This window comes from Haemorhous mexicanus, chromosome 9, assembly GCF_027477595.1.
Source record: "Haemorhous mexicanus isolate bHaeMex1 chromosome 9, bHaeMex1.pri, whole genome shotgun sequence".
Classification (NCBI taxonomy): domain Eukaryota; kingdom Metazoa; phylum Chordata; class Aves; order Passeriformes; family Fringillidae; genus Haemorhous; species Haemorhous mexicanus.
In genome coordinates this window covers 21,456,794-21,468,419 of record NC_082349.1, presented here as the reverse complement: position 1 = coordinate 21,468,419, position 11,626 = coordinate 21,456,794, and the positions used below count along the sequence as shown (strand labels likewise).

Here is an 11,626-nt window from a genome sequence, read left to right as displayed (position 1 = left end):
GGGCATTTTTTCGGAGGCGAAGGGACGGCGGCGTGAGTGAATTGAGACAAAGAGCGAGGAGGAGGAGGAGGAGGAAGAAGAGGACACTCGGACTCGGCTACATTCCTGTGCAGAGAAAGGCGGGAGGCGGTGTTAGCCCTTTACGGACAGCTGGGTCCGGCGCTGCTCTCAGCTGCTGTCGGCGTATTTACAGCCGGCTCTCCCTGCCGTGGGAGGAGGAGGACGGGGAAACAACCATGTAAGTTCCCAATTGCCGGGGGTCCTGTGAGAAGATGGGGGATGCCGCAGACGCCAAGGAGATGAGGAAGACTTTCATTGTTCCTGCCATCAAACCCTTTGACCATTATGATTTCTCCCGAGCGAAAATCGCCTGTAATCTGGCCTGGCTGGTGGCCAAAGCCTTTGGGACAGGTAGGTGGCGTCTCCTTCTTCCCTTTCTTTGATGCTGGTTCCTGCTTGGTTGCTTCGCTACTGAGGACGTGCGAGCCATTCCCTGAGGAGCTGAGAAGGGGGGGAGATGTGTGGGAAATGCTTTTGGTCTGTTCCCTTATCCTTAAGATCTCTTACCCCTGTGAGGAGGTTTTTTGTTTTTCTTTTGTTTTTCCTTAATTACACTTAGTCTTTTTGGAGTAGTCCCCCTGCTTCCATCAGCAAGTAAATTTGGCGTGTTGGCACTCATATTGTTTTGCTTGAGTGAATCGATCTCTGTAAATGGTATTTTATTTATTACTCTGGTCACACTTCTACAATGCGAAAAAAACCCAGCAATCCACGTTTGTCTGTCATCTTGAAATTTTTCCTGGTATTGCTTAGGAGCAGAATTGGGAGCAAGCAATGGAAATGGGTTCTGACATGTGTGACAGTAGCCTGTAGCCATTTGAGTGTTTAAGCAATAAGAAGGGTTTCAGGGAAAAGAGCATTTAGTGCCAGGTTTTGGCCTGCACAATACAGAAGGCTCTCCTTGTCTGTGAGTGTAAATGGAATCGATTTGTAATGCCTCCAAAAGGCATCAGTGCTCTGTCGTTGAAAACCTTGGACCTTGAGGAATACCAGACCTATTATTCTGTGCCTGAAATATTATTGGGCCTTGAGGAATACCAGACTTGCAGAGGTCTTCTGAGGGAAGCATTTTGAAAATTTACCAAGCTGGGGGGATTTTGTTTGGGTTTTGTTTGTTTGGTTTGGATTTTTTTCATTTTTTTAAATTTTTTTTTTTTTTTAGCTTTTTGGGGGGAGTTGGGGTTATTTGCTTATTGTTTGTGGGTTTTGGCTGTAGTATAGCTGTAGTATTGTAATAATTTAATTTTCTGTTTACTAAAAGTAATGGGGTTTTTTGAAAGGTGTGGTAGATATCAACAATCATTACTTTTGCCCCTGTTTTTTGTAAAATAACAGGAAAAGGTTCCTCCTTATAGAGTACTGCACCTTTTACATTTAGGGCCAGGGTGTTGTTATGTATTTAGCCTGGGTTAGCATGTATTTAGCATGTCTTTGTGGGACATGCTTCTGGGAACTCATAATATTTGATGCAATGCTTCCAAAAAGCCAATTTTAAAGTGCTTGAATCTAGTGAGTGCATCAGTTCAAAAAGAAAAAAAAGATCAAAATATTGTTTCCATGTTAAGATTTGTCGATAAACTCTACTTGCTTTTCTTTGTGAAATCTGGACAAGTAATATTTTGATATATGGCTTTATTAGCTATGCAGGTAGGAGATGTGAAATAGCAGAGAGAATTCTTGGAAGTACCTAATTGAACACTTTCAAAGATCATTATGTTTTTAGGTAGCTTGGTTCCACAGGGTCTACTCATAGGATTCTGAGTGTACAATGCTTGTGCAATTATACAACCCAGCCTTCCAACCTGAAAACTTTTTTCTACTGGAGTTTGACAGATTCTCAACCTATGGTTGAAATGTCTTGGTTCATACTGGTTGAGTTTCTATTGAATGTGTAAAGCCACTTGCAGGGTACTTTTCTGCTACTTTTCATAGAAAGTGTGATCCAAAACAAATTCCTTTAGTCTTTCCTTTCATAACTGGGGTTGTTCTGAGATGCTCAAATAAAATATGATTAGAGGGAATAATTGCTCCATCTGCTTTCTAATCACTGCAGGAAGAGAGGTAAGGACACATATTTGTAGTGTTTCTGGTCCCAGTTCTCCCACTAGGTTAATGTAACTAGAAATGTCAAAGAAAAGTTTGGCTGAAGTAGGGAAAGACAGTATACAGGACTTGCATGTGTGCAGTACAAATGCTTCCTTTATACTTGGAGTGAAACAGAAGAACTGACCTTCACCTTTTCCAAGAAGGAAGGAAGTTTGGGTTTGTTAAATTATTTTAGTTCTTGGGAATAAATCACAGCCTCAGTCATGTCTTCTCACTATTGCTATATACATTTGTACAGAGGAAATACAAAGGATGATTAGTGTGTTTATGGGTGCCACATTTTATTTCTTTTTTTATGCTTGAAGTACTGAAGTTCCCTAAGCCTGCCGGGGAAGGTGAAGGGTTTTTCCCTACCGTCTATGAAACAAAGTAATGCAGTTCAGTTTCATAGAAGAAAAGCATAGGTTGTTACAATCATGTATCCATTAAAGAAATCAAAATCTTCCTGTATCAAAGGGGTACATCTTTCGGTGCATGGCTTTCACAATCTTAAAACCATATTTCAGTCCCCAATCAGAGTTGTGGGTGTAGCTTGACTATGTGTTGTGGATTTGCTCTTGCAAGAAGACTTTGAAATAGGCACTGTTCATTAACATTAGTAATGACTTCTGGTGTTTCATTGGTACCTGGCTCCAAAAACGGAGAGATACTGTCGATTGCTATTGTCCTTGGTTAAACTGCAAGTGTAGAGTCTGGCCCACAACACAGGCAGGTCTAAAGAAGTTGTCCTATTAGTGAGGTGTCATAGGAGAGTAAGAATGTATTAACAGTCATTTTGAAGGCATCTTATATGAGGAATTGTTTAAGAAATACTAATTGAAGAAGGAATTCATATTTGAAGGGTTGAGGGGTGTGTAGGATTATATGTCAGTGTTAGGACATGTCAGATTGAATGTTTTGTAATAATCAAATTGTTTAAGTGACACAACTTGCAGTAACTGAAAGGGGAAAAATTAACAAGTGTGAAGTATAAAAGGGGGAATGCTTGACTTTAGAAATTAAATCTGCAAATACTTAATTTCAGCCTTGTCTCCCAATGCTGGAGCTAACTATTTCAGTATAGAAAAATTTCTTCCCAAAGAACTGGATGAACTGTATAGACATTATAACCTTCAACTTAAAAGTATGACAGGATTTGCTTCATAGGAATTAGTTAAAAAATGTCTTGATGTTGTGGTAATCTGTGCTCTTTTTATTTCTAAAGCAACAGAAGTGTGTTTCACTATTTTGGAATGTGAAGTTCTTGCCTTCCTAGTCTGCTATAGTAATAGAAAATGTGCCTGAAAAATTTGTTGTTCATCCATGCTCCTAAAGGCAGGCTGAGCTAAATATACATCATTCCTGACAGATGTTTGTTTAGCCTGTTTTTTGAAAATCTCTAATTATAGACTTTCAACGGTATGTCTTCTAGTCAATTATTTATTTTTAGATGTTTGAACAGAATCTTGATGTCTTTTGCTAAGTTTTAAAACCATTACTTACCCTCTTCCTGATGCTTTTGAGAATGGTGGGCACCTTACATTTTCATAATACCTTTCATATAATAAAAGCAATGTCTGTTATATTGTTTAGACAAAACAGACCTTTTGTCTTTTTTATAGGTCAAACCTTTTTGCTCTCTGTGTTTATTAGGAGTTTGGCTTTTTTCTTTTTCTTGCTTGGTTGTTTTCTTGTATAATATTTTCCTGTGGTTGGTTTACATGAGCTCTGTACTTAAATCTAGATCTATTGGTCCAGCTAACCATTACTAGTACAAGGTAAATTTGAAGAATTATTTCATATTTCCGACCTATAATACTCTGATTTATTCACTAAAATATGATGTTTGCCATTTCTGCATCAGCCTAGAATTGTTGACTCATGCAGTCTGTGATTCACTGTAGCTCTCTATCTTTCTCTGCAGAGCTGCTGCCTACTCAGTTGTTCCCATCTTATAATTGTACTGTTGTAGGTTCCTGCTTTGCAGCTATACTTACATAACTGCATCCTATTTCAAGCCACTCCTTCCCCTTATCAAAATTATCTTGAATTATAATTTTGTCCTCCAAAGTGCTTTCAATCCTGTAGCTTGGAATCACATCTCTACAACCTTGTCTAGTGTGAAGAAAGATGTGAGCTCTTGAACTTGGAAGTACATGTTCTTCCCCTTTGGTAGGGGACATCTGAGTGCTCTTGGAAAATGGTTTGTCAAACAGCTTTTTATCCAATTTTTAGTTACAAAGTTAAGAGTATATCTGTGTCTGATTTTCAGAAAAATGTGGGCACAGTTTTAAATCAAGTTAAAGCTGTTGCTGCTTTGCTATCCATACAATATATGATTCTGCTTCAGTAATACATTTAACTGGTTAGCATGAGATTCTTTTAATTTTTTTTTTTTTGACAAGAATAAACTAAAAGCAAAATAAAAGCTGCAAAAGCCTGAGCAATTGTCCTAAACATTTTTGTGTTTTCCAAAGTCAAAATAAGATAGTCTGTATACCTTTTAACCTTAAATTTAACATTAAATGCATCATTTGTAGGTGTTTGAAGCAATAGATTACAGTTGCATCATCAGCAAGTAAATATTACCCAAGAAACTTAAAAATAGTTTTCTCCTGATGATTAATGTTTTCAGAACTCGTATGTGGCTACTTACTGCTCTTTGCCCGTGTGGCCAGTAGAACCATGAAGGGAGAAAATGAACACTGTGTATCTGACAGAAACAAGTTGTAGCTAAGTACTCTCATCTGTTGGGTGTTGCAGGCCAGAACACATTTTAATCTTTTTCTAGCAGAAGTAATTTCTTCACTTATATTTAGTCTGGCAGTAGCAAAACCTTGTAGACGAGTTTGGAGTTTGAAAACAAATGTTTGAGATTCTTGTGAGAATTTTTTTATATAGATTCCATCACCTCTCTGAAATAGTTGCTGACAAATTGATACTTCAGTCGGTCTACTAAAATCAGTGGATTAGACAGATCATCTACTGGGATGTTTTACTTGGAAGGTGGTTGTATCACTCCTTTCTGTAGAGCACATTTGTAATGTAGTTTGAGCGCAGATCACTTTTTTGCTGTAAATACATAAAATTGTATGAACTTCTGGATCTGTTGGGTTTGACAGAGTCCTCTGAAGTTGTAGATTGTGCGTGTACAAATGTAAAGGAAGGTGATCAGTAAGGGGACAGTTGCAGGATTGGCAGCTGACAATGGACCTCCTTTGGGGTATGGAATCTGTTCTTTCAATGAGCTCCAATGCCTTTGAGCCTGTTTGCCTTTACAACTCTAAGTGCTTGTCTGCAGAATGTAACAGATCTGATGGAGAGACTGTAGCCAAACACTTTCTGATTTCAGGTGATGAGCTGAAATATATTTTTTCCCTATACCTGGTTTCTCTTTATATTTTTTGACCACCATTGCAGTTACTACTGAAGATATAGTTTAAAATTTTCCCCTTCATCCTATGATCTATCTGGCAACAAGTCTTCTTTGGCTTAATGAAGTCTAGTAATAAGTTCGAGAAATGTTTGTCTCTAATTTTCTGAAACAGCTTTTTCCATACTCCATAGGATATTTAAATCATTACTTGTCTATAGTAGTCATCAAGGTGCTAGCTGGGTGAGATAGGATTATAATTGTACTATTATCTTTACATTTCTCATAACTTGCCTCTCCCAAAAATAAGTTCTGAAGGCATTTATGTTAATGAAAATTGATCCCCTTATTGGCAGGGTTAATTCTAAGTAATTATTTTGTTTATTAAAACCTGAATCAATACACAGGTTATAGTAAATTAGATGCTAATCTTCCCATTTTAATAACAAATGCCAGTACCACACACATTCTGTAGGTTTTGAGGAGCACTTCCTGTTGTGCTACTGAAGGCAGGACATGGGATGGGATAGCCACTTACTATGACAATTAATAGAGCATTTTTTTTTGTGATTTGCAGTGTTTAAAGAACAACTGAAGTCTGGTTAGGCTATGAAAGTAGAGCCTGTGCATGTTTTTTCCTTAAATATTTTGGGGTTGGTTTGTGTTTTGGGTTTTGGAGGGTTTTTTAGGGTTTTGTTTGGGTTTTGGTTTTTTTAATTGTTTTAGTTTGAGGGGGTTTTGTTTGTTTGTTTTTTGTTTGTTTCTTTTTTTTGAATGAGGAATCCCTTTTAAGTGCAGAACAGCTGTTGAAGCAGTGGATAATGGTCTATTTTTGTAGCATCTAGAGGCAGGAGGGTAAGATCTATTTATTCATAGTACTTCTGTGATGCTAAATTCAAGAATCTCTTGAGTTCATCTTAGCAAGGTGGACAAAGCTAAGAATGGTTATACTGAGGTTGAGTGTGCCATGAATTGGGTGTTGGCCTTTCAGATACTTCTCTCTTGACAGAAGTACACATACAGCCTGCTAGCAAAGAACAATGGAAGTGGCAGACTGATTCAACAAACCAAAAAATAAAAATTATTTTGTAATCTCTACTCTCTCATTTTGTTTTCCACTTCCTGCTTAAAAGTCTTGTTTCTTGATAGTGTCTCCAAATAAAAATAGTAAATTGAGATGTCTCCCTCTTCTATTGAGTCCACTAAAAAAAATTCACCAGAAGTTAAATAATAGAATTCTGTCCTCTCTGACCTGTTTTCAATTCTTGGAGTCTTGACTTCTGTGCAAGCTCTGCTGTCTTGTGCCCAGATTGTAAATATGGCACCAGAATCCTCGCTGGCAAGTGGGAGTCTGAATGAGGTAACCTGACACGGTCACTTCCTGGCAAAGCATACCTTTGCTGACCTGCAGAAAACAGTCTAGTCCGTTAAGATTTGGCATTCATTCATCTACTGGTTTGCACTAGGAGGTGGTGAAAGGTATTAGAATTTTCATTAAATAATTCTGTATTATATCTCAGTCTTCTACAAATAATTTTTTCTTCTTAATGTCTTTGTGCATTGATGTCAGTAACGTGTAGAGAGCCACATTAAGCCTCTCGATTGAGGCTTAATGTGGCTCCCCAAAGTGATGGCATCATTTAATTAAGAAAGCCCATGGCAAAATATTTTAACTTGTTTTATTGTCCTCAGGAATTTAAAAAAAAGCAAAACAAACAAACAACATGGAGACCTTGTTGACAAAGACTTCTAAGCTTTTGGACATTCTTAAGGCAAGCATTCATAAATCTGAAATTGTTCACTGTATAAACTTGAAAAACTCAATAGTTGTGTAAAGGATTGTATTCATCTCTGTGGAAGCATGGAAACTTTACAAAAAAACCAATTTGTTTTTAAAGAAAATGTAGACTTTTCATGGTAACACAAGCAGTTTTTTCCAAAGAACAAATTCATACCTATCTGAGCAGGGAGGTTTTCTTATAAAGCAACTTTTAAAGGTAAATTCAGTAGTGTTATGTGTGAATTAATTTTAGAACATTCCTTTCCTTCAGAACAGTTTGTTTAAATGGAAAGTTAAGTTGCATTTCTGTCTCACAGTGGGGAATGTTCTGGTTTTGTCTGGAATGGAGTGAGTTTTCTCACTGGTAGCTGGTGCAGTGCTGTGTTTTGGATTCAGTGTGAGCACACTGTTGATAACACTCTGGTGTTTCAGGGGTTGCTCAGTGGTGCTCTCTCTAAGTCAAGGACTTCTCTGTGCCTCGTGCCAGCGAGGAGGTGCAGGAGGAGCTGTGAGGGAGCGTGGCCAGGAGAGCTGAGCTGAGCTGGCCACAGAGGCACTGCAAACCATGGCTGCTGTCTCAGCATGAGCTGGGGGAGCTGCCTGGGAGGGGCTGATCACTGCTTGGGAATGGACTGTCTCTTCTTCCCTTCCATTGTTATTATTGTTTTAATGTTTTACTTTATTTCAATTATTAAACTGTTTTTATCTCAGCCTGCAGGATCTACCTTTTTCCAACTCTCCTCCCTGTCCTCCCATCCCAGCAGGGAGAGTGGGGTAAAGAGCAAGCAGCTGGGCAACTTAGTTGGAACTGGGGTTAAACCACAACAGGGAGCAATAATTATCCTGCATTTGCTTTAAAGCTTTGAATAAGATCTTGAATTTTGAAAATTTTTCTTTCTTCTCTAGAAAGAGCATCTGCAGAACTTTTCATTCCTTGATGATTTATGAAAAATTACCTGAAGATACATTGATTACTTTTTTGAAATTAGCCTGGTGGTTAAATTTGAGTTACAGTTTTGGACTAATGTGGTATTGTTTCTTTTTTGTACTTTTCTCTGTCTTGAACTTGCCCATTACCTTCATTTATTCTCTTCATAGTACAATATTTACAAATTTCAAAATGTCAGAATTATTTCCAAAGCTGTGGTCCTGCTCACAATTCTAGGAAAAGACAGGGTGGTCATCTAGTTCAGCTTCTTTCTCCAGGAAGGGCCAGCCTCAAAGTTAGAGGAGGTTTCTCAGTGCCTTGTTTTGCAAGTCCCTGTGGATGGCAGTTTCACAGCTGGGTCCCCAGGCAACCTGCACCTATGCTCTTGGTCTCTTGAAAAGCTTTTCCCTTGCAGCAGCCCATGACCACTGCCTTTTATCCAGATCCATGTTTCCAAGGCCTGTTGGTGCTGGCAGAGTGCAGGCAGATCCTGCCCCTTGTCTCCAGCACTGTCCCCAGTCTCCTGGTGTCACCTGCACTGCATGTGTTCAGCTCGCTGCACTCGGTGTCCCCATACACCCCCTGACATAATTACCAGGGATTTCAAGGTCAGATGGTATTTTATGGCAATATGTGCAACAAGGTATTTCTTTTAAAATGGGTCATTTGCCTCAGAGTTTAATCTTGAAAGATTCCTCTTTGTCAGCTGGGCGAAGGAAGGACTGGTGAAACTCACACTTTGCGGATTAGTGTTAAAATTCTCTGCCCAGCAGAGCCTGTTTAACAATCTCTAGCCCTGACAGAATTGTTAATAAAGGCTTTTGACCCTGCTGATTGTGCTGGTAATCTGCTGAGAAATGGATGGAGCCTTGAAATTCCCTGCCACAGGACTCCAGAGGCAGCACATGCCAATTCTGGAAGGACTTCTGAGATAGTTCTCTGTCTGTTACCTATCTGCTGTGGGGGTTTTTGTTTCCTTTTTAGACTCTAACTTGAGAGCACAGCTTGAATCTTCTGTCAAGAGCTATTCTGATATCAAACAGATTAATAAATGTTATGAAGTGGGGGAAAGTGCCATGTTTCTGCCTGTGCAGAGGGAAGTCTGACAGGAATTTTTGTAGAGAATTCTGATCTTGTTGCACTAGAGATTTCTTGTTTGTATGCTTTCACATTTTTTATACATTCAGAATATGCCTGTAGCCACAGCTTCCTAGCCCTTTGTTTCCTTATTTTATTTTTCTAATGAATTTATTTTTCTGGTTTTATTTTTATGAAGACCAATAAGTTTCTTTTCCAGATTTATTTTTGTGTACATCAATGAAGTAAAAGAAATGGCATACATGTCATTTTGTCTTTTTCTATATTTTCAGAAGCAGAACTAAGCTTTATAAATAATTCTATTTGCCTTTGCTAGTCATCATGTTGATTTTTTTTTTTAACTGTATTGAGTTTTTAATTACTAAATCCCAGCAGCGGATGTCATTCTTTCATGATAAATGTATTTATTGCATCTTGCCACTTTTGTATGTGCTTCAGTGATACAGAAGAAGAGAATTAACAGGCATTGGGTTTATTTACTGTCTTGAGATTTCTCTTCTGGCTCAAATTTCCAGGCTTGAAATCTGTCTTTGTCTTCAGTGAATCTGAACCCAGAGTATGTGACTTCTGTTTGAGTGTAGCTAAGTACTCCTGCCTCAAGAGGGTTTTGGGGTTTTTTTTTCATATAGGAAATTTTTAAGGCTTTTTAAAGTCGTCTAAGAAATTACAAATGGCTTTATCCGTTCCTCCCTGCTTCCCCCATTCCCATTGAAATTCTCATCTGCTTCAAAACAGGGGTGTGTGGATTTTGGTTTGGGTTTTTATTTGGTTGGCTGGTTTGGGTTTTTGTTGTGGGTTTTTTTGTCTTTTTCAAAAGCAAAATCTGCTTCCTGTGCATTGTGAGATATTTACAAAAAAAGTTTTCTAATCCCCTCTAGCTTGAAGAAATAGCATAAAGATGCTTTAAGAGGTGGCATTTGGAATTGTAGAGGATAAAGTCCTGATGAAAATTGAGCTCCTGATACTGGAGATAGATCATTAGGGACTTCAGAAATAACAAGCTTAATATTTAAATAGACTGTGTGTGGTCAAACAAGGAAAAGAAAGAAGTTCAGGTAGCATTAAGATAGATGAAAACAATACCTGGGGAAGCAGGTATCTAGCTGCTCTGAGATCCTCAATTAGAAATGCTTTGTGTTGGACTGGATGACTCTGGATCCTATAGTCAGTAGGTGAAGCTGGGAAGTGGAAGAGAAGATGGAAATATCTCCTGACACCGGTAGATATTTTTGTTAGCAGTTTTATTATCATCTTGTAAAAAAGTAGGGCTTTTTCACAAGATGATAATAAAAGGCATTAGATTTGTGTTTTAAAGGGCAGAGTAGTTGTGCTGATGGTATATTTTGGTCTGTATTCTAAAGCAGAGCTGTCAGTTTTCTTGCCAAATTTAGGCTCATGGTTTAAGCAAATGACAAACTATATCTCTTTCCCTTGATACTCTGAATTGGCAAAAGAAGCAGCAATATCTTACCCTTTCCTACCATCCTTCTAGCATTTAAAACATGTGTTAATACTTCTTTCACTTTTTGCACTCTACAAAGCGTGTCTTCCCTCACAACTAGAAGGCAGCTGGCACCTTCCAGAGCCCATAATGGAAGCGCATGAACTGCAATAGAATATGTATGAGGAAGAAGATAATCTGTCATTATCTTGTGATGGCATGTTCTGGTTTTTCTCTCTTCTCCTGCTCCACCCTTACTGGGCTGTTTACTCCAGACTGATTCAAACCTTGTCTGTTTAGCCATTTATCCAGCTGAAGGCAAAGGGAATTGCAACTTAGAGTTGCATCACTGCTTTCCTACGCAACTTATTTTTCCTTCTAGCATTAAAATAGGGTTTTTGCATTTGGACTCAGGAAAAGAATCACATGCTCTTTATCCCATAAATGTTGTTGGCTTAACTAATTTTACAACAATAGAGAATGAAATTCTTCCAGGAGGAAAATGAAGCATCTTGCAGTGTGTATGCCTGAAAATCTGAAAGTTATTTTCCACTTGACTCATGATTTAATTTAATTTGATCTAATACCATATTTAATTAATTTATAGTTGCTACATTTGTGGTAGACAATTATAGTCTGCCTGTATTGTGTTATGTACAGTCTTTGAAAAAATTGTTGATTGTCTTGGAATGCTAATTTTGGAGTTAAAAATCTCAGCATAGATTTGACAAAATCTTGCGTAGCTTTCTGTGGATGCTAAGCCAGCTCACTGAAAAAGGAGGAAAACCACAATTTTAAGGGAAGTCAGTAACACAGCAAGGCCAATAAGAGCTCAGTATTTTGTCAGAAAGAAAGTGATAA

The 11,626-nt window shown here is 38.1% G+C and overlaps 1 protein-coding gene across 4 annotated transcripts in view; it reads left to right on the top strand.

The window, feature by feature from the left end:
- The first annotated feature begins 37 nt into the window (after nucleotides 1-37).
- The window catches only part of CAMSAP2 (calmodulin regulated spectrin associated protein family member 2), a 79,871-nt gene continuing 68,282 nt past the window's right edge, over nucleotides 38-11,626 (top strand). For 2 of the 4 annotated variants that reach the window (XM_059854428.1, XM_059854427.1), the window contains exon 1: nucleotides 41-411. In XM_059854428.1, the coding sequence (XP_059710411.1) occupies nucleotides 273-411 (139 nt within the window). In that variant the 5' untranslated portion in view covers nucleotides 41-272. Of the gene's footprint in view, nucleotides 412-11,626 lie in introns of all 4 variants that reach the window. The other 2 variants (XM_059854425.1, XM_059854429.1) reach the window with 2 other exon arrangements.